General features: G+C 37.1%; 1 protein-coding gene across 2 annotated transcripts; it reads right to left on the reverse strand.

Moving 5' to 3' along the window:
* Nucleotides 1-6,121: 6,121 nt before the first annotated feature.
* LOC140159598 (uncharacterized) lies at nt 6,122-9,455 on the reverse strand. 2 transcript variants are annotated; one of them, XM_072183093.1, is made up of 4 exons: nt 9,064-9,455; nt 8,567-8,644; nt 7,430-8,105; nt 6,122-6,732 (listed from the first exon to the last, which is right to left on the reverse strand). In XM_072183093.1, exons 1-4 carry the CDS (start codon nt 9,185-9,187, stop codon nt 6,441-6,443), a joined length of 1,170 nt encoding a protein of 389 aa, XP_072039194.1. In that variant the 5' UTR covers nt 9,188-9,455; the 3' UTR covers nt 6,122-6,440. The 2 variants fall into 2 exon arrangements, with proteins under 2 accessions (XP_072039194.1, XP_072039201.1); XM_072183100.1 differs by having other exon boundaries at nt 9,060-9,455.
* Nucleotides 9,456-23,865: the final 14,410 nt, after the last annotated feature.

Here is a 23,865-nt window from a genome sequence, read left to right on the forward strand (position 1 = left end):
ATGGTTAATATTACTGGCAGACTAGAATTTGACATATATGCCAACCTGATTTGCATCTGGCAAAAAGGTGAATTTTCAACCCTGTGTACATCACCACTTCATCTTTGGATTGCATTGATGAAGAGTTTGATACACATCTGAAATATTTGGACAGAATTGTTCATACAAAATCTATACATACTGTGTCTGCTGAAAGCTGCAGTTATTTTATCATGTTAATGTTATGATCAAATGTATCCCAGTGTATGGAGTGAATTTTAATACTGCAGACATACTATAGATTTAGTTTATTATTATGCATGTGATGCATGTTATTATAATTATGTACTGAAATATTTGATACCTATATCTCTTGGGTACATTGTGTCAGAATAACTTTATTTTATTGTGTGAAACATTGTGTGACTATTTTATGCAAGCAGAGATAAGATATACTAAAATATTATCAGTTTCAAATAGCTGACATATTTGGTTTTGGTTTATCAATGCATCGTATATATGTCTTACTGTAACATGGTCTGTAAGGCCAATTTGCTTGCAAGAATAGGACTTTTTATTTTAACTTTCCTGTTGGTAAATTTGTGAGATTTAATTTTGGTGAGAGTATTAATGTGGCACTGCTAGATTTCATGATGTATATTTGTGACACACAGCCACCAGATTAATGCTGACCATTTGTAAGAAAAGCTGAGCATGAATTAAAAACATGTCCATTTATGTTATTTTCTGGTATGTTAACAACTGCTTTATATGTGTCAACTTGGCAGCTGATCACTGTTACCATAATTCAAGGCAAACTTTTGTCAAAAACAAAACGAGTGCTGATTAGCCATGCATGGGATTAACACCCAAAGATATTTGTTTGGATGGTTTAGCTTAATGTATGAAGTCTAGTAATGAGTAGCTTTTAGGTGGTGATGAGCCATGTGGTTATTGCTCTCTTTTTCTATCCCTCGTCACTTGATATTGAAATTGGATGTGTACTTTGCTTATATTAAGTTAACTTTGTAGTCTTACCATTCCTGTTGCCTGAAACCTAATTGTTTTTCCAGAACATTGCATATACTTTCACAACTTTGCCTTATAACCTAAGTTGTAATTACAAAAATGACAAAATATTTGAATTCAATATTTTGCTTGCATTGCCTTACATGTAATAACCTGCTTTTGCCGTGACAAATAGCTTTATTCTAATTAGAGGTAATGTACATTTAATGGATGTAATAAGAAATGCTACACAAATTTGAGATTACTTTTAACTCACTGGGTCTATGATTTCAGATTCAAAGATTCACTCTTGATGCACTTGGGACTACCTCAACTATAAAGTATTTAAAACAAGCATTAAATAGAACAGTTCCCTGGGCCTCAAGGAAGAACAGATGATTAATTGTGTTTTCAACTGATTGAGTGTCCCAGGTTAAAGAAGAAATAAAACAAAACAAAAACAAAACAAAACAAAAACAGTGCAAGGCACAACTCGGTATTTTTTGATACATTATTATATTATATAATTATATAATCGTTAGTGCACGCTGGTTCGAATCCGAACGGTTCTGATTTTTTCTCTCCTTTATTATAATGCCAGTTTGTCTGAGCTCCGTTCCTTTAATAATTATATTATGGATGCATTATAATTATTGATACATTGTTAAACATGTACCATTTGTCTATGAATATCATTTATGTTTTACTAAGATTAGAAATTGGGGAAAAAAATGTATGAATTCACAACCGTGTTCTCGTATACATGTAGTGGGAACAACAAAATTTAGTATATTATACAACTCTGCTTATTATAATAATAAGTTAATTATGTCAAAAATCTACATCAATTGTTTGTCAATTTATAATTAGGGAGCAAGTATGCAAATGCAAAAGTGAAGTATTGAGTAATCAATTGAAAAAGGTCAAATAATGGGCTATTCTATTTGAAAACCATACCCCCCCCTTAAAGAAGATTGAGGAATTCCAAACAAAATTATATCATTTGAAGCTAAATTGTGCAACATCCACCTGCATTTTATAAATGTCAACAATTTTCAACTGTAACAATTTCCAGCTGGATTGAGCATAAAGTGCAACTGAAATGGGGATGGCAGTGAAATCTTCCACAGGGGGTGGATTTTTAAATGGAATGGCCACCCAGTGGATATTGACATCTGATCAGTTGAGTAGGCATGATACGTAGGCATGATACTTCATACTGTACCTTAGTTAGATCATTGAGAGATTACTTACGCCCATGAAGGGCATGGTAGAGATAGATTTCATATGGACAAAGTCCTGCCTTATCAAGTGATGCTCCGTGAAGTACAGGAACTGTCACTCACTTTTGAGTGTGTCTGTCATCTTGTTAGCTTGCTGCTTCATGGATGTGGCATGTAATGCCATGCATAATCTGTTAAGGGTGCCTGATAGAAGTTATTAAACAATTAGCCCTTGTAAAGGCAGCTTCATTCAAAGACAACATGGGCACAGTGATAACAATATTTGCCTTAATCTCAGGGCATGTAATGACCATGCTAATGCTTAGTTGTAAACAGTTATATAAACTGGTTTGTGTAAGTCATCGTTTGATTTTGTATATAGCTTATTCTCAGTAATTTTTCTAATGAAATTGGGTTCTGAGACTAAGTACCTCACACCTAAGCTTAAAGCTCATTGTGCTCTGTGTTACTTGTTCCTCTTTTCTTCAGTTCTCACAGGACACTCATCCATCCTCTTATTACCTCAAGTGTGGTTACTAAGTAGCCCACCAGAAGCTAGTCATCAGCCATCTTTCTCAGTGTTCACAGTAGTCATAGTTAGACAGTTTTTGTAGATTTATGCAGAGTTAAATTGTACATGTATGTGATTTTTGAAAGTATCAAATGTACATTGGTTGGTGTATACTGCCAGGGTCATGCTATGTTTTTGGTGTATGTTATACACAAAGGACTTGAGGGTACGCTCAGAGGTTAAACTAGGGAATGTCCCGATTCAGCTGTGACTGTACGTCCAGATTATTTGATGTGCAGAGTAAGCTAATAATTCAAGTGCATGCTTGAGTGCAATCTGTGTGATGTATTGTGCATATGGGTAAATACCAAGTGCCACATAATAATAAATAATAAACCCTTGTGATGCTCATACTTGAACATGTCAAGATTTGTTGATATCTAGCCTGTTAAAAGATTCCGGAAGTACCCAATGTAGGTCCATAGGGCTTCACAGAGTCTTTACTCCCCTAGTCTAACCTCTATGAGTTTAACAGAGGTGACCTAATCAAGAAGTAAAATGAAGGCCAAAATGTCACAATGTTTTTAGCTTTAATCTGATTCAACATTAAAATTCATGTGTTGTAGATTGTTAAATGTGATGCGATCAAGCAAAATCAGTCGGAACTCTGAAATATTAAATTTTCAGTTTCTTACAAGATAGTAAGAGGCATTTACAAAGCTGCATTTTGCAGAAAACCCCATTGAATTTGAACAAGCAGTTCCAAAGATATGAGCAATTAAAGAGTTTCCAAAACAATAGGAAATCAATATTTGTGAGTTCCGACTGATTTTGCTCACATTTGCATGAGAGTAAGATGAGACACAAAAACATTCTTCTCTCTCTAGGCTGCAAAACTTCAGCTTGAAGTTTCCTGACTTACGCCTTATTTTGTTGGATCAAGTCACATATTATTGATATGTATGTTATGTCTTTAGCCAGAAACTTTGGAAAGTGCTGCACAAGTCGTTTTTAGGTTAGAGAGAATATACCAAATTGTTAAAGTCTTCCATGTATCATAGGTTTTTGTATGTTTTCTGATGGAATATATTGATCCACAGTGGTGTAATATACATATAGAACTCTGTGATTTATTTAATAGTTAATGATTGTTCCAGAAACGTTCTTTTTTTATTAAGCAGTCAAGAGTATGCTGAAAATTCTTGAAGTTTGGAATTTTTGGTCATAAGATGGGATTATTTTCATATTGCTAGAACAAAATGACCCATTTTTGATATTATTGCATATGTCTTATGTACTTCATTAGCATCCTTTTTTTTATTAGTGCCCTTCTGTTTAAGCACCCATCCAGTACATTTTTGTCATGGAATTGGGTAAAAAAATTGAACTAAATCACAGAAGAATTATCTTTTGGGTTTTACAGTACTTGTGACATCACAAAAAGTTAAAAGCTAAGGCTGCTTTGATCACAACTGGTTAACTGCCTATGTTTAACCTTAGCAGTTAACTCTTTGTTCTCCAAACAGCCAACCAGTCAACATTTACTCTGGCTCCTATATCTATTATCTTGACTTCTATTGTGTTTAATTTGTTCACGTTGGTGTCCCCCAAGTAAGTGTTCTCGGACCATTATCATAAATTTATACTTAAGTAACTGTTACAGTATATGCTGTTATTTTTGCGTACAGATTTTTTTGGAAATTGTGCGAGTTGTTTACTTCAAGTATAACATATGATTAAAAATTGTATTTCCGCATGTTATATTTTGCGCCTGCATATCCACTCGCGAAATTCATGAAAATAAAACCTTTGTGAAAATAACAGCGTATATAATAAGTGCAGCCTTTAAATGACTTACTTTAAGTACCCACAGCTCTAGTAAAGTCAATTATGTACAGTACATAACACCCTACCCTAGGTATCCATGTGTGTGTTTAATCATTCTATTGTATGCCTGTTAATAGAACATGGTTGTTGGATGCTTTCTTTCATGTTCATATCAGAAAATGTGTACTTCTTAGTTAGCACCTTGAAATATTGAAATACATTGTATAAGAATTGGTGTGTTACTGTTATTGCTTTGTGTAGTGAAAGTACCTACATGTACTTTAGTTTAGGCCAATAACAATCCAATTCTTGTTTCCTGGTACCAGCTCCAGCCAACTTTGGTCACACTGTTGACATTACAAAAAAAAATTTTTTTTTTTAATATAGAGTTAAAATTTAAAGTGAATAAAAATTTTCAGGCATATAAATTACATCAGCAAGTTCCAGTCATAAGATCTTGGCTCTTGGAGTATATTGAACACCCAAACACAATTAATGTATTGTTTACATCATATCCACTTCAGTATGGGTTCAAGGCCGGGGCCAATTTCTCAAAGGCTTACACAATCAAATGCACATTTGTTTTACCACATGTAAACCACATATAAACCAAACATACAATTGATTGCAAGTCTTTGTGAAATGGGTGCATAGTGCAGCTTTTATATTAGTGACCACATGAAAGTGAAAATGATGGAAACAAAAAGAAATGTACCATTATGTCTTACAATATGTAACAGGAAATAAAGCATGGTATGTCATTATCTTAGCGTGTTTATGAAAAAGTCAATCAGTCACCAGGTAGTGAGTAATTAATGTGTTAAACAATCAAACAAATTTAACACTGTATATCGTAACCATCTTATGCACAATTTCTAAATACCTTGGATATAGAATATAACCAAAGATTTAGTATATGCTTAGTATAATTTTGTAGTAAAGAAAATTGCATTGAAAATACAATACAAACAGAGATAGTAGCAAGCTGAGTGTTACTACATGTAATATATGGGTATAGAAATTGCATTAGAAATACAATACAAACAGTATAAAGTAGCATCTTGAGCTCAGCTGAATCCACTGTCTACTCTTGATTTTTATACCTATGTAGCATAAAGTGTAAATACGTTCGGTTGAAATCACTTGAGTTTGTGCAGTGAATGGCACCACCAGGTCGAGGGTCGGTATAAAAATAGGCAAAAAGTAGTATGTACAAGGATCCTTATTTAATATACACTTTACATCCGTCCCAATGCGTTCATCTCTGAATAATGCTTTTTTATTTTATAATTTCCAATTTCAAGTGATTTTGACAGAATGTGTTTTCAAAAGTATGATATGAAAATAAAGCATCTATATCACAAATTGTAATTATTTTATTTTACAATATTTCTAAAATATTAAAAAATGTACAGATGTAATATATAATCCAATTAAAACTGGGATAAAATACATATCTATGCTTTAAATACTGTATTTTGTTGTCATGTCAACTTACGTCTATTATTTTGAAATCACATGATCTGTAAGATTTGATCAGCGAGGTGTGGCCCATAAATGTATATAATTAGTTTCAAAACCCCTTACATCCACTTCAGAAATTTTGAGAAAACATTAATAAATCATCAAAAAAATCATTGATATAAGGGGGTCTGCAACAAAAGCAGTTTTTGGCGGGATGCCTGGGTAGGATGAGCATCCCGCCAAAAACTGCTTTTGTTGCAAACCCTCTTATATCAGTGATTTTTAGATGATTTTTTGATGTTTTCTCAAAATTGCTCAGGTGGATGTAAGGGGTTTTGAAACTAAGCTCTTCATATATGAACAACATATTTAACACATACCAAATAGCTTCCTATCCCTCTATGGTATATTTGTCACACCTTTCCATTCTAGTCCACACTGTCTCTTATTGCCTGTACTACCTTGTCCATTACATTATCAGTTAGTCCATTCTGACCCACACAGTCTATCCACTTCAAATGGTTGATTTCAGAAGGGATGTCACATGGACCAATTCTGAGAATAATGAGGAAATTTCCCAGCAAGCCTCTGGAGTGTTGCTCAAAAAGTGCTTTATGTAGATCGCTCATACACCATGGACTACTCAAGAAATTGGAAGATATCAAACAAATGACTTTTTGGCTGTTATGAATCTGTTTAGCCATGTCTTTGATGAAGATTCTGTAGAGATATAGATATGAATTAGACAGAAACAGTTAATAGTAAACAGATTCCAATGCTGTGTGACTGAAGGTGCAAAGTTGGAAGTAGGAATGGGCTATTCCAGTTGAAAAACATACACCCTTTCAGGGAGTGTAAATTACCTGAATGGGTGACTCCATTTGAAATTTACACTGAGGGTGTATGGATCTCAACAGTACTGGAATGAGCCAATGTGCCATCCTCTTCTGCACTGACACAGCAGTATCATTATGTCCCAAAGTCTTAGAACCTTTTATAGATCTTTATGCCTAATACCGTGTCTGATTTTATGAAATGCAGAACACATACTTGAAAAGAAAGCATTTTGTTATTAAACCTTTGGTGGCACTGAATTCAAATGCATTTGGATGACAGGTATAGCCATGAGATATATTTTTTTTTATTGTTAATTGTTTTTTTATTTTGTTCGAAAACATAGAAACAAGTATGAAGACACTATTTGCCTATGAATTTTAAATTTTAGTGAAAATCACACAAAGCATTTTAAGCATATTAGTTTCAAATCCAGCTCACTCTCCTCTTCAATCTCCATTTTGTAAAATATACCAAATTTCAGTCGTATTATATTTCACTGGTTCATACCTGTGTACATAGTAAATAAAAGTGGCAATGGAAAATAACACCCCAAAAAAAAGTAAACTTGAAGTACACTTACCTGCCTGCAATGCAATCTCTTTCATACAAAAATGTGCGAAAATCATCCACCTCCAGCCTGTCACTAAGACTTTGTGCCCACACACTATCATGCTTACTATATGCCAGAAATGCATCATATTTATAGTCATGTGGATTGACGACCCTAGGACTGGGGTTCTTTGTTCTTTCTGATGCATTGTCATAGGAACTGAAGTACCCACTGGAGGTTGTCGAACTTACAGTATGTTTTAGTTTCGGCCATGATGTAATCAATTTTTCTGTTGAAGATTGGTTTATGCATGATGATGATTGTGATTGACTCTGGGATGAGAATTTCTGATTTATTGAAAGTGATGTTGAATTGTCTTCTTTACGTCGGAATTGGCCTGTTGTATTTGAACTATCATTTACATCAGTAATAATACATGAGAGATGACTTGGCATGGCAATACTCTTTCTGGAAGGTAATGGACTGAAACAAGGCTCATCAATCAATGTATCAAAACAAGTTTGGGATGCACTGTGTTTGACAGATTTTGTACTGTTATGTCCAGTTAAGTTCGCTTGTGAGACACTGGGTTTATTTGCAGGAGCGCCATGGTGGGGAAGTGAATGTCCCAAGGATGAAGTTGGTACAGGTATAGCATCTGAACTGCTTGGTAGTGTGTAGAAATCAAAGCTGGCTTCAACTTCCTCTGATCAAAAAAGAAAAAGATAGAAAGGGAAAATACATCAAATTTAATAAAGGATCCATGTGTAATTTTTGTATATACATGTAGGCCTATTTACAGATTGGGGGAGGGAAACCTTCTATGAAATCTACATGTAGTTTCTTTTATTATAGTGCTCCATTGATCATTTGGCTGTTCCTTAAATATTTTTAATTGGGTCGCAATTTTCCGATATAATATAATGTGTAACAATACCATCTATTTTCAGCATTTGACCATGATTTGAGTTTAATCAAAACAAACAAGCATGATATTAACATGTGGGTTTTTTCTTCTATTTTTAAGAGGGGGTAAAAAGGGCAATGTTTGCACATTTGTAGGAAAATTTCAGCTGCAGTTCTAAAAAATCTTGATTTATTGTCATACCATTCTTCTATTTTTTCCAAATAATTTTCTTTCAATGAATCTTTTTAAGGAATTGTTACCATGATTGTTTTCTTCACGTCTGGAGTTGTCTTGGAAAAGTTGCATTTCAATTGATTCACTGGCATATGTTATTGGGTCTGAGGAAGAAAGATAATTGATAATTAGCAAAATTATTCATATTATTATTATTAATATTAATTATTGCACACATACACTCACCCCCAGTCCCCACCAGCATACCCATGGGTTGGATTTTGCACAGGGCACAGTGGGTCTAGGCCCATGTGTCATGATCTTCATTTCAGCATTAAAATAGCACAATTTTTCCACACTTCGCACACATTTGTCCCAGTAGGTCATTTGAGGACACTCAAGCAACTTGAAACAAGAATTATTTAAAACTTGCAGTAGTGGGGATGGGGGTAAAACCCTTCAATCCGAGGAGCCAGGGGCTAATCGTGTTACCGATTAGCCCCTGGCTCCTCGGATTGAAGGGTTTCACCCCCATCGCCACTACTGCAATTACATAGGCCTAAACAAAGAAACATATACCTACCTGCTTGTTGCCCAAGGCACCTTGCCCATCTTCCCTTCTCTGTGAGATAAAGTTCATCAATTCCTTCATCACTCTGGTACGCCCAAGCATCTAAAAGTAAGCCACGAGAAAATGCGCCTGCCATTATGCTTTAGTCGCATTTGATATCCAATGTGATTTTGTGACAATAGCGATCATATAATTATTATATAATTATTGTCTATTGATTGATCACAAGCGTAAGACAAAAAGACAAACATTATAAGTTGCGATTTGTTCCCGGGATTTGTCACGAAAAGTCCATAAAATTTAGTGTTTGAAGACGTAGTTGATCAAGCACGGGGAACTCCAAAATCTCTGCAGAAAACAGAAATTGATACAATATATCCATCAGGTAAATGTCTTTGTGCTGTCTACAGGGGTGGGGGCGTTGTTGACATTCGCATTACCCTTTTTGTCCTATTATCTAGACAGGGATGTCTCACAAACCATGCAAAAATTGTTGGAAACTCTAAAGAGTACCTAACGTTTCTGCAGGCTCTATTATAAATCATTGTGAATTGCTAAAAGTGCACTTCTTACTTTCAACTCATTATAAATCACAACTATAGATTATTTATAAAACTAAAATCCATTCCTTTACTTGCCACCACCCCAAATATAATGGAACGCCACAGTGAGTAGGTGGGGATTTCCCTGCAAATATAGTAAGCTCTGCCCAGATTCCGTTCCGAGCTATAGGTCAAAGCATTTATTCAGGCTTGTGGGTTTATGTGTTCAAGTTTATGTGAGTCTGTTGGAGAGACTGATATTTCATTTTGTCGGGGATTCCCTTTACCTTTGACATGCATCTGTTACTGAAATCTGTTACGCGGAAATGATTCTTTGACGTCATACCAGTTTCCTGCTGATATCTAAATGTAAACAGGCCTATACCACCTGGTAGTTTTAAATATTCTGAATTATATCCTTCATTAATATATTCTCGTTCATTAATTGGTTAAACGAGTATCATGTGACCAAAAATAGTTTGCTATTTTGCAAAGCAGTCAAAAAGCCGATTGATTGAGGGAACGGGGTACTAGTCAAAGTTGAAGACCGAATTAAAAAGACTAGTTTGCGTCTGACGTCATTTCACCCAGCCATTAGGTCTTAGGCTAGGAGGGGTTAGGATTAGGCCAAGCTAGACGGGGGACTAACTATTCAAGTTTCAATGTTTGGGCTTGGGCCGGACTTTGCCCTATTTGGCCAGTGGTACATGGTGTGAGTGACTATATTGTCCGGTAGTGACGTTAGGGATTGGTGTATGACTATAATGATGCTCGTAGCTCATTTCTTTTTAAGTTATGATCAAGGTTTGTGAATTGTAAACTAAAGATGATTAGTGCTTAGGTTTAAAGTAGTTTAAGGTGGTTGTTATAGGTAATGTTAGATTTGAAGTTGATGTTAAAGTTTCACGCCTTAGAGCAGATGTGTAAATTCATAGAGCAATGTGATTTTACAAACCGAGCTAATGCATCGGTAGCAAAACATCATCCCGCTGTGCCTCCACATCCGCCTCTCTATATGCTCACTCCGATCTAGTCGGTGAACGTCTGTCAGTACCGACAAAGACCCCCCAGAACCGTTGTGCCAGATAAGTTCATTGCGGTAACATTTAGATGATCACGGCTAAAATAAGCCACCTACTTGTTGCAGCTACCGGGTACTCGATGGAACTTTGAAGGCCTGGTCACGATCGGTGAAACCGGCTCGAATGTTAGAGGGGACATGTTATATTATATATATATATATCATCAATCTTTATTCAGCAAAACAGACAAACAAAGAAAGTAATGAAAAACAAAGACTGGACTTACGCCCAGGACAAGTTGGTAGACAAAAGTCATCAACTATGCAGGGCTATGCATGCAACGACGCGAGCAACGAAAAACTATAAACTGGACGAGTGCCAAAGAAGATTAAAGCTGGAGGTGGGGTTGATCAGCAGTGCCCCAGGAAGGAGCATGGCGGGCATTCCAAATAGTGTAGCTGGTCAACAGGGAAATTTTGCTGAGGTCTTTTGGCAAAGATCTCGGTGGTTTTGACCTACCAAAAGAAAATATAGTAACCAAACGCTCTTTGGTTTCAGGGGTAACCAACCCACGGGATCCGATTTCGATGCAGGTGATGTTGCATGCATAGCCATTGTCAACAATATCAGAAACTAAGTTCTCATACTTAAGAGTTTTACGCGCATGTGCACTAGAGATATTTTGTTCAAATGGCACAGTTAACTCAATCAAGTGGATAGATTTCTGTTTTTCATTGACCATGACAATATCGGGACGTAGTTTGGAAATGACAATGTTGACTGGGAGGGTCCCTCCTGTTGTTGTGAACCCAGGCAAGTCGGAGAATATTTTAACATCAGGTGAAGTGGACAAGATGAGTTTCAGTTGTCTCAGGATATGGTGCAGTATGGAATCGTGGCGCCAGGTAAATCTGCCTTGGTTTAAAGAGACAGAACAGGAGTTAAGAACATGCATGAGAGTTTGTTTGTTTCCGCATAAATTGCAATTAGTGCTTGATCGTTTGCCCCAGGTTTTGAGATTGCAAAATGTGGGCAGATAGTCAATTGATGCACGCACCGCGAACGATAAAACATTTCTTGGAAGATCAAAAATAATTGAACGCCATGTAAGATCCGCTCCTTCAGCCTCCATGAGTTTGAGGAGATTACCTTGTTGGATCAGAGGTTTGATATACTCCCTCCAGAATATAATGCGATCAGCGTCAATGAGGTCTTTGACTTTCTGTTTTAAGTCAAACCACTTGATATTTTCACCTTCTTTGACCTCACCGACGTTGACACATTGTTCTTGGGCCTCAGAATATTTATCGTCCCAGCGTTTTATACCGTATCTCACTTTCTTCCTTTTCCAATTTGACTCCCTATCCATTTTGCACTTGAGGGCATGCACCACGCGATCGTCAGCCTTAATCATGCAACGGGCGTAAGCTGACGTATGGGATTCCAAGTAAATATCTGAAATTCGGGGGAGAGCTAGCCCTTCAGGACTATGTATGAAGGCCGGGGTTGGACCTTTAGATGGGAGGCCCAAGAAAGATTTAACAGTATTAGTATGCATATGATCTAATGATTCCAATTGGGTGTCAGTAAGTTCATGCACAGTTAACATATATCTTACAGATGGCATAGCATATTGGACATAGGCCTTCAATTTGAACTCATCGCGGATGGAGCATGAGTTGATGTTTTCAGACATGCTTTTCAATTTTATCTCGACAAGTTCATGAATATCCTTCGATTTACCTTTGAAAGTTATGTTACTGCCGAGGAATTTTTCTGGGGAGTCTTTGAGAGATTTTAGAGTGACATCTCCTAGATTGAAGGTGCAAGCTGAAGATTTGCCAGAACAGATTGAGATAGATTTACATTTGACGGGTTTGAGGGTGAGATTCATGGACTTGGTTATATCATTGATTTCAGTTCAAGGGGCATTTCACCCAGGTCTTAGGCTAGGAGGGGTAAGGATTATGATTATGCCTTAGTTCAAGTGTAAGTTAGACGGGGATTAACTAGTCAAGTTTCAATGTTTGGGCTTGGGTCGGACTTTGCCCTACTTGGCCAGTGGTGTGAGTGACTATATTGTCCGGTAGTGACGTTAGGGAGTGGTGTATGACTACATGATGCTCTTAGCTCATTTCTTTTAAAATATGATCAAGGTTTTTTAATTATAAACTAAAGATTAATACTTAGATTTAAAGTAGTTTAAGGTGGTAGTTATAGGTAATGTTAGATTTGAAGTTGATCTTAACCTACTTGTTGCAGCTACCGGCTATTCTATGGAACTTTGAAGGCCTGGTCACGATGTGTGAAACCGGCTCGAATTTTTTTATAAAGGGACATGGTCATAGTTCAAGGGGCATTTCGCCCAGCCGTTAGGTCTTAGGCTAGAATGGGTTAGAATTAGGTTTAGACCCCGGAATCGGCCTTAGTTCAAGTGTAAGTTATATGGGGGGGGGGGATTAACTAGTCAAGTTTCAATGTTTGGGCTTGATTCGTACTTTGCTCTACTTGACCAGTGGTGTGATGTGAGTGACTATATATTGTCCGGTAGTGACGTTAGGGAGTGGTGTACGTGTATGACTACATGATGCTCTTAGCTCATTTCTTTTAAGATGTGATGTCGCCAAACAACACGAATAAAGCGGTTGCATGATCACGTCTTGTGAATTGTAAACTAAAGACTAGTACTTAGATTTAAAGCAGTTTAAGGTGGTAGTTATAGTCAATGTTAGATTTGAAGTTGATCTTAAAATTCCACGCCTTAGAGCAGATGTGTACATTCTTATAGCAATGTGATTTTACAAACCAACAGTAGCGATACATCATCCCGCTGTGCCTCCACATCCTCTTCTCTATATGCTCACTCCGATCGAGTCGGTGAACGTTTTTAAGTACTGACAAAGACCACCCCGAACCGTTGTGCCAGATTAGTTCATTGCGGCAACATTTAGATGATCACGGCTAAACTAAGTCATCTTCTTGTTACAGCTCCGGGTACTCAATGGAACATTGAAGGCCTGGTCACGACAGATAAAACCGGCTAGAATGTTAGATGGGATATGGTCATAGTTCAAGGGGCATCTCACCCAGCCCTTAGGTCTTAGGCTAGGAGGGGTTAGGATTAGGATTAGGCCTTAGTTCAAGACGAGGGTTGAAAGCACTCAACTCACATCACCTGCTCCCACAAAATGAGCATTAAGTCGCCAGGGCACTATAAAAGATACAGTCCATAAATCATGATAAAATTCAATAGAAAGCAAAAGACAATGTAGAGGGATTTTTGAAGCCCAAAGCAAGGAGCCATCTTTATGCTCATTTTGTGAGAGCTGGTTATAGTGAGTTACGGCTTTCTGGTTCTGAACCCTCGAAGTGTAAGTTAGACGGGGGATTAACTAGTCACGGTTCATATGTTTGGGCTTGGGACGGACTTTGCCCTACTTGGCCAGTGGCGTGAGTGACTATATTGTCCGGTAGTAACGTCAGGGAGTGGTGTATGACTACATGATCATCATGTTGATGCTCTAAGCTCATTTCTTTTTAAGATGTGATGTCACCGAACAGCATGAATAAAGCGGTCGCATGATCACGTCTTGTGAATTGTAAACTAAAGACTAGTACTTAGATTTAAAGCAGTTTAAGGTGGTAGTTATAGTCAATGTTAGATTTGAAGTTGATCTTAAAATTGCACGCCTTAGAGCAGATGTGTACATTTTTATACCAATGTGATTTTACAAACCAAGCTAGTGCATCAGTAGCGAAATATCATCCCGCTGTGCCTCCACATCCGTCTCTCTCTCTATAATGCTCACTCCGATCGAGTCGGTGAACGTTTGTCAGTACCGACAAACACCCCCAGAACCGTTGTGCCAGATTAGTTCATTGATTGCGGCAACATTTAGATGATCACTGCTAAACTAAGCCACTACTTGTTGCAGCTACCGGGTACTCTATGGAACTTTGAAGGCCTGGTCACGATGGATGAAACCGGATCGAATGTTCGAGGAGACATGAACATAGTTCAAGGGGCATTTCACCCAGCCATTATGTCTTACGCTAGGAGGGGTTAGGATTAGGCCTTAGTTCAAGTGTAAGTTAGACGCCCGGTTAGACGGGGAAATTAACAGTCAAGTTTCACATGTTGGCGTTAGGGAGTGGTGTGTGACTACATGATGCTCTTAGCTTAATGTAAACTAAAGATTTGTAGTTACATTAAAAGCAGTTTAAGGTAGTAGTTCTAATCATTATTAGATGATTTAAAGTTGCACGCTATAGAGCAGGTGTGTAAATTCTTGTAGTAATGTGATTTTACAAACCGAGCTGGTGGTAATAGTAGTAGTGCTTGGTTTGATTTCCTCAATTTCAGTATCAAATCGGAATGATACAGTCAGCATCTGGATATAGCACCATTCGAATACTCGTAATCTTTGGAAACTTGAAGTTCTCGATAGACATGATAGAGGGCGACAGAATCATGGCAAAAGAAGTTGCACTGGGCCTGAATTTGCATGCGCGAATAGTAAGCCTTGACAGGTTCGGCAATAAAAGATACTGTCCTCAAATTTAACTATCCTTAAATGTTTGATGCCTAATTTAACCCAATTGAATAATATGGTAGCTGAAGGATGACTTCACAAACGGCTTTTTGCATATATGCAATTTGATATTATCATCATTCATTATCTACAATAGCTGAATAATGTAAAATAAATAGAATCCAATTTATATGTCCGTATAAAGCTATACTGAATTGATATTATAATACTGGTGACTGTTCACTATTGAGGCTTATCATGCTGAAATATTAATATCTTACATAGCCCTGACCATCTGAGAAGGAACTATTTCAGTTTTAAGTCACTCATTTTCAGTGTAGTTCATTAGGAAATGAATTTGGAGAAAACCTTCTGTTAATAAAATACTATGCTGAGCCACCAGCCTGGGTGGCTCACGCTCCAGTAATTTCAGATGATTGAGCTCAGTAATACATCAAAGAATGTCTTCCAATTCATGAAAACAAATAGATAATCAGCTTATCGGATTAAAAGCTTAGAGGGAAGGTCTTGCTGCTCAGCGAGTGTTTGTAATTATCAGAAGGTTTTCTCCAATAATGTGATTGCTTCGTTTTCTAAGGTGTTGAGTTGAACAGAAGAACAAATCTAATATCCATTGTACACTATTGCTACTGTAAGTTCAACCACTCATTTATTTTGGTGACCGAGGTGTTTATTCGTTTTTGTCATTTATCTTGATCTTAAGTGTATGATAATTTTTTTTAAATAGGGTAATTATTGGCCTGACACGCACTTTACAGAGCCATTGAATAAATTCTTTAATACTAGTATAAGTTTATTTGTAATACCGGTAGTTGCATTTTAGTCTATTGGTATAACCTGTTTCTTGGATCTCTTATAATATATCCCCTGGCTGGGAGGGCACTGTCGGATTTATTGCGTGCGTGCGTTGATACTGTATCACGAGATCAAAGTGAATACATTTATCTTATCCCACAATTCTTTGCAACAATATTCTACTATGTGTGATTTTGTCATCATAAAAATACTAGTAGGTATGGTATTCTATATAGCAGCGGCGGAGCGAATTCTAGTCACCCGCAGATAAGGCAATGGCTCCGAAACCGGGGGCGGGGGCTCGGCCGGTTCGGCCCCCAATAATTTTGGTGGCTATGGAAAAGTACCATTGCCCACCCCCTCCAATAATTTGAGCCAGGTATTATTATCCCCACCCCTCCCCAATGTTTAACACATTCCGGAGCCCCTGTAAGGCTCCAGAAGAAAAGTGTGTCACCGATTTGGTTTACAGCATCATGGTAAAAATGTACTTTTACTGGATCCTTAATATATGACAAGCCGAATAATCAGTAATTTGGATGAACTTTTCTTAACTTGAGTTATCTGCGAGTTATCAATATATTTCAAACTTAAACCCCAAATCCAGCTTTTACTTGATCGTTTCCAGAGTACCGCATTTCTGCAGATAGCATTGCATCATGGGACAACATTAAAATTGGTATAGTAGTATAGCACGAGATGAGGAAATCTCGGTACGCATACACCCGCCGCATTTGGCGTGTCTTACTAATACTATCATCACAGTGTACGGCGGGATGTGGTAGGGTTTCGTTTTACATACAAGAAGCACGCAAACTTCCTCGTTCCCCTCCCTCCCTCATCACATCTTCACGCCTTTCGGTGGGAAAGTCTTACTAATACTAAAAGAAAATTACGGACAATCCGGTCTGTTATTACTGAATTGATTCGTCTCAATAAGCTCGCCTACCTTCCCATTCCGGTGTCTTTTTCACTTTTTAAAGTCAGCAACTATATTATTTTAAACTAGTTCACAACATCTTGTGAATGGCAGTGAGCTTTCAAAGTAAACATCTCAAAAAAAGTAACTAACCCCCCTTAAATAATGACCATTATTAATAAATGGGTGATTGTATTACAAATCTGTAAAATGCGTTGGAAGCAGAATGAATTTATTTCTGCACATTTTGACACCTCATTTTGTAGCAATTGACTAAATATTGACGTCACAGCGTACATTGAAATCAATGCAGCCCAAGATTTGAAAGTTGCAGTAAATTCTATTGATTTTGCATTCAGTGTAATGGAAGGAAATCTGTGTAATGATATCTGAGTGTTTTTGTATTGTCAAAATTTGTATGTAAGTGCAACTTTCAAATCTGGACCTCACTACATTAAATTGACCGGTGTTTTATAGTTTTCTGGGCTATCGTATCAAATGAGGTGTCAAAATGCGCAGAAATAAATTCTGCTTCCAACGCATTTTACAGATTTGTAATACAATAGCCCTTTTTTGAATAATGGCCATTATTTAACGGGTTAGTTACTTTTTTTGAGATGTTTATATGATTTGTAGAATGAACTTTTGCAAAACATCAAAGTGTTATTTTTCAATAATATATTGATTTACCTAATGAAAATCGATTTTTTGACTACTTCGACCAACAATACCTAGTCTACCCTTAAGACTTTGGTCATCGCTTTTTACTAATTTAATCATTATTGTCTAATGACTTTGGGTTTGGATATCGGAAAGATAATGTCGGTTCATAAAAGAACAAAACTAATGTCCATATCGTTTTTTCAGAAGCCTTTGTAAAGAGTTGTAAGGTTTTAATGACATCTGCACATCCGATAACAGCAAATGAATGAAAGAACGAAACATATCTTGTTTCTCTTGACTTATGGAAATATATATTTTTAATTGGAATATCTATTTCAGATCCAAAATCGTCTACAGTTGGTTTGCGATCTTGGCGTGTAATGCATTGTGTCGGAAAGGTCGTCGAAAGGTTAATTGCGTAACACCATGAACACCTGACCTTTGGTCCCCATAAATGACAATATAGTGTGACAGATTTCACAATACGGGAATGGTTTTTCAATGTTATATTTAGTATAGGGTTTATAATTCACAATAGCCCATCATAACACCATTTTAAAAACGATAAACATGATAAATAATGGTCAAACACAAATAATAATAATTATGAGTAGAACCCCCGCAAATTAAAACAACAAAAAAAAGGCGAATGAAACATTATGATATTAGCAAATACTATAATATATTAGTTAAATATAGTGTTTACGTTGCAGTGTTTATGTTTGAACTTTTCCTTCAAATTCGAAGGATTGCATTCTGCAAAATAACCAAATGTGTCATGGAGCTAGCTCAAATAATCATTTTTTTTGGCCTGGGATTTTGGCATATGTTTGTTTGAATCAATCAGAGATCTGGTTTCACGCCAGGATCCGTGAATCAATATTATTGAGGACCGCTCTCAATTTTTTTTCGATTGATGGACCAACCAGATATGAAAATAGTGCTCATAATTTTGCGTGGTTGGTTCATTTAACATGTTTTAGTTAAAGTTAAGACTAAGTGTGTCAGTAAGTTGAACAAAATCAGTAACGCAGCAGGTTGCGTGACAAATGCCGGGTATACAGTATGATGCGTGTAATACACAGAGGTTATGTGTACTAAGAACATTTCCTATTGGACTTCCTCTATTGTTTTCGTTAATATCTTATCCATTTAGCTGATTGAAATTACTAACGATATGCATTTAGTTACTTTTTTTATTAGTGACTAGTGCCTATGAAGTGGAAACTTAACTAAATTTATAATCTTCAAACGAATTTTACAGTCACACTAAATTAACACCGGGAGTAACTGGACCAGAGGGAGAAGGGTAATGGTGGTAATGTCCCCCTCTCCGCTTGTCTAATAAAAGAGAGAGAGAGAGAGAGACGCAAGATTCAAGAGCACTCCTAAAGTTAAAAGAAAATTGCCCGGGGGCAAAATTGCCTTTTCGCAAAACATAATGTGTGCTTCACAGGTTTTCAGGTTTTAGTAAATATATTATCTTACTTCATAAATTTTTAAAATGTGTATTTAATAGGCCTATAGCTCACTTGACAATAAATATCGTAACATGTAACGATCTAACGATGCACATCAGAAACATAGGCTACAACTTCAGCTAGTGAACAAATGCCATAAACTGAGACCACCGGCAATTGCCTTGCATGGAGTCCGCATGTGTGAATTAACCTCCTGACCTAGTTAACCTTCCTACCCTCTGCCAATTACACATTGCCTGTGTAGTTGTTAGGACATCTTTATCTGCGGGCAGCGCGGTCGGTAGGCCTACTGCATATTTTAGTTTCCGTGTCGAAACATTTTGATTAAGGCTTGTGAGAAGTTTTGATTATGAAATAAAATTGAAAGGAACTAACCCTATAAATCTAGCCGCTGTCTGGGGCCCTCAAAGAATTAGCGATCGCGTAGCGCGAGCAGCTTGGAGAGTATTATAGCAACACATTATAGAGAATGAATTTGGAGAAAACCTTCTGATAATTACAAACACTCGCTGAGCAGCAAGACCTTCCCTCTAAGCTTTTAATCCGATAACCTAATTATCTATTTGTTTTCATGAATTGGAAGACATTCTTTGATACATTACTGAGCTCAATCATCTGAAATTACTGGAGCGTGAGCCACCCAGGCTGGTGGCTCAGCATAGTATTTTATTAACAGAAGGTTTTCTCCAAATTCATTTCCTGATGAGAGCCCAATAGTGCTAGCTGGCCCCAGCAACACGGGTAAATAAGAATTCAGATAAGATAAAAAAAAAAAGTCTATCAAGAAAATACCATTCCTGCTGTTTCAACATTTAAACTGATATGAGTTAGCAAAATTAGACTACCCAAGCTAGAGGTCATTGGCACATATACTAACTGTATACATGTACTAAAAGAAAAAAAAAGTGCCGAGTCTTAATTTGTACGTGCAAATTACAGTGTTGTACTTCTAGGTCAGTGTTCTGATTTGTGTGAGACGCTTCTTTATGATACCGTGCCTATCTGCACCTCTTCGCTATCGAATAAATCCGATTGCGTGTTTAATGCTACATGGTTACATTGCCAATTTCCAGGGTTCATGAACTGTTTGGCATATAGTGTGTCCAAGAAAAATGGGCCTCGGGGAAAAAGTACGTTAGTCAGCAGTGAACTTTATTTATTTTCTATTAACGGAGCTGAGTGCCATAACACGTTCTGCGTTAGTACGTCATCCTCATCTCTGGCCATTTTAAGTTGTTTACCTAGGTTGGTCCGTAAGGGGCACACGCTTGGGTCCCATAGAAAATCCATGCCTGGTCCAGACCTATGCCGGGGCCTATACCAAATGCACATGCCAGGCTATTATAAGCATAGCCAAGCATTAGGTTTTTGTTCACGGAGTGAACATTTCCCCCACATTGAATCCCTTACATACACTGACTGTCACGGTCTTGAATAGCTATTGTAGCCCATCAATCCTGTGGTTAAGAGGCTAGGAAATAATTCCTAATGTCTCATCCGAGGTTTGTATCCCTTTATCTAATCCTGCCCCACTGACAAGGACTTTTTTAGCACATCTTATCTTGTAAAATTCAGTTCCTGTTATCTACCCAGTAATGTTTGCTTATCTTAATTGGATCCCTAATAATTATGGGGCCATGGTTATTATCTGCATGGTATATTACTTGAATTTCAATGTGCCTATGATATTGATTTGAAAGTTTGTATTTAAATGAGTTTCTTGCTGGATGGAGAGTTATATAAGCCAGAGTCAGGATGTAGGTATCATTATGCCTCAAATCACTAATTTATTGTAAGATCAGTGCAGAGTATGTTAGATATGAAAATGGAAAGTTAGAACAAATTACTATACACCTGATCCGTGAACTGTGTCTTTTTGAAAGACTCTTCTTGTTCATATTGTATTCTAACAATTGGGAGAGATAAGAAACTGAAAATTCTTATTCCGTGCCCAGAGTGAAGAATTCACTTTCATGGGCGGTTTTTCACTGTTTTACATGACGTGTTTACATTTAAGCTACAGTAAAGATTCGCCTAATGGCGCTGTGGATGGGGTGATTAGACATAAGTGGAACTTTCGGTACCGTACAACCTTAAAAATACCCTCCCGTAAAATTCCCACCAGCAAATAAGGGCCCTTCATCTTGTTGGGATTTCAGAGGACGAAGGTCTCTATTGTACATGAAATGTACCTCAAGGCAACGGAGCCCAAGTGCGCCATTAGGCGAATCTTTGTGGGTTTAGGCACTATAGGGTAAGTGTAGGTAAGTGGAGACCGTTGGGAATAGGAGACCATTAAGCTAAAACCAGACCTCACTGGCTGCACTGGGCTGCAATGTTGCTGTAGCGCCATCTATAGTTTGTAAGAACACTCTTGTAACATTTGCAATGCATCGGAGCTATTTATTGGAGAGAACTATCTGATAATGTACTAAGGGACGAAATTGTCATCCTAGAATTTTTCAAGAAATGTTTGGGTGTGTTTACCTAATGAGTAATGAAGGGGTGGTCTGTAAAGGCTGTTTTAATAGGAAGTTATGGAAGTGGGCTAGCCACCATAAAATACTAAATGTTCATTGTGTGTAGTGGGTGACACAATACCACAATAAACAACGTCAGATGTGTGTAGGTATTTGAGGTAAATTTATAATTCAACGATATTTCAATTATTCAATAATATTTAGGTCTATACCCACATTAAATCGGGACCCTGGCATATAATACACTTGCAGCATAGATCATATATGATTGTAGTTACTTACCTTCAAAAATGTGTACTATTGATTCCCCAAACCCAATCTCAAATAGATAATTGGAGCCTGTTTTGTCTTGTCCCAGCTCCTCCATGTCGGCATGCAATGCGGCGAAGACGAGAGAACTTTGGCATGCAGATCAGCGTGATTACAATCAAATAGAGCTGAAACAAACTCAGAGTGGGATTTTGGCTTTTTTACATTTAGGGAGATATGGTTTACCATAAGCATACTATCTGTACATTACTGGTCATCCACATTTTTGCTTGGAACACGTGGTAATTATCTCGCGTGTCAATTGTACACATCAGGAAGGCGTAACACTACACGCATTTGCACCCAATCGCGTGTCTTAACTGATCAGTTCTCTATTACCGATTTTTTAAAGAAAATCAGTCACGATGGGATAGAAAGAGCCATCAGTGTCATCAGCTGGTTACTACCGGATCGCTGATAATCCACCAAACCAAAATAATTTTTTATATTATGGATTTCTTTAGATGAGTTGACCTCAATGTTTATCAACAAAGGCAAGGGAATGGCATATCGATATGCTTGAGTGAACCCCATGCAACACTACACAGTTCAATAGCCTTATTCATTGTGATGTGGCGGGAGTTTAAAAACACGAGCCCTGAACAAAATATGATGCCCGCGCATACTGCCAGGCAAAAAACAATGGAAATGGCAATTGTGATGATACGTGCGCATACTGCCAGGCATTAACGTCAGAAGTCAACTCATCTATATGTTAATAATTAATGCTACATGTACAGGGTGTAACAATAAAATTTGTACCATTTTGATAATAGAATGGCACAAGTATGCCGCTTATTTTTTGGTTTGATATTTATATGTCTATCAAGATAATTTCTTTAGACACCAGATAAGCTTTGTTCCAATAAAATCGATGGTATATAAGTGAAGATATAGCCAAATTATGTAACCTAGTCTTAAACCGCTTGGGCCACTTTTGCCTAAGTGTTACAAAAGTGACTGAATAGAGTCGAACCCTGGACCAGTTGGACGGTGCTCTTATAGATAGGTAGTTTTAAACAATGGGGTATTCGAAGTGGTAGAAATAATAGAATATCTCCTTGAGTTTTTGAAAGTCACAACTTAACTTAGCACTGACATAACAACTTCATTTACTAGAAATCGTGGCTGCAGCTCAACAACTTCAAGCCCAATTCACGTTGGAAGAGCGCATTTTTATGGTTGTGCCATTCGGTAGCACACGGAGTCAAGCAGAAAACATACGATTGTTGATAGCTCATTTTCCAAACTCACGTCTTCTATCAAGACATACAATATTTTAGAACTATGAGAAGTAAATTATGTAGAATTTGTTAACAGAAATGCTGGCAATAGTGGTCGCTACAGAATAGCTAGAAGCCCAACTGAACTTAATTTCACAATTTTATTGTTTTGTACTTATGGATGCAAAAACTGTTCTCAGTTTTACCAATGATATCTCAGGGATATGAGAAATTACTTTAAAAGATTATTTGAATGAAATTTCATGACTTCCTTTATTTTAAAGAAATATCATATCATTATTAAGTTCATGGTAATTATATGCAGAAACACCACTTATAATTATTTTGTGTCAGTTCTTTGATGTTTAATGCACGATAAGCATATCTACGCGGTTCAAACTTGATATGCGCAAACATGGCAAAAGTGGCCCAACACGTTTTCTGGACGATTTAATTAATCGGACATAACTTTTGAACCCAAGCTAGTAAAGAAACCAACTAAACGTCTTCTTTTAGCCAAGATATTACTGATTGTACTGCATATAACATTTGTGCCATACCTCTTTTAGTTTTTCCCTGAGAAGTCAAAATGCAATTGTATCAATTTTATTGTTACACCCTGTATAAGGATTTGCCAATAAAAACTTTCCCAACCTAATTTCACATGACAAGCTTTAGAACTAGGGGAAAACAAGAAATAAACAATCACACATAAGTTGGGCTCTTGTTACTTTTTCGTTTGGAACACAATGTATAGCGCGGTAAAATGCACGTCATTGACTCATTTTCTGTCTCTGTTTCTGTCTCTCAGCTCGTTATTCAGTTGC

The sequence above is a fragment of the Amphiura filiformis genome, chromosome 1 (genome assembly GCF_039555335.1).
Source record: "Amphiura filiformis chromosome 1, Afil_fr2py, whole genome shotgun sequence".
NCBI lineage: Eukaryota > Metazoa > Echinodermata > Ophiuroidea > Amphilepidida > Amphiuridae > Amphiura > Amphiura filiformis.

Excerpts from the sequence above, each read along its gene's own strand:
- LOC140159598 (XM_072183093.1), bottom strand. The coding sequence starts at position 9,187 with ATGGCAGGCGCATTTTCTCGTGGCTTACTTTTAGATGCTTGGGCGTAC. Across the intron at positions 8,645-9,063 it reads GTGCCTTGGGCAACAAGCAG|ACCCAATAACATATGCCAGT; the intron begins GTAGGTATATGT and ends TTTCTTCCTCAG. Across the intron at positions 8,106-8,566 it reads ACGTGAAGAAAACAATCATG|AGGAAGTTGAAGCCAGCTTT; the intron begins GTAACAATTCCT and ends TTTTTTGATCAG.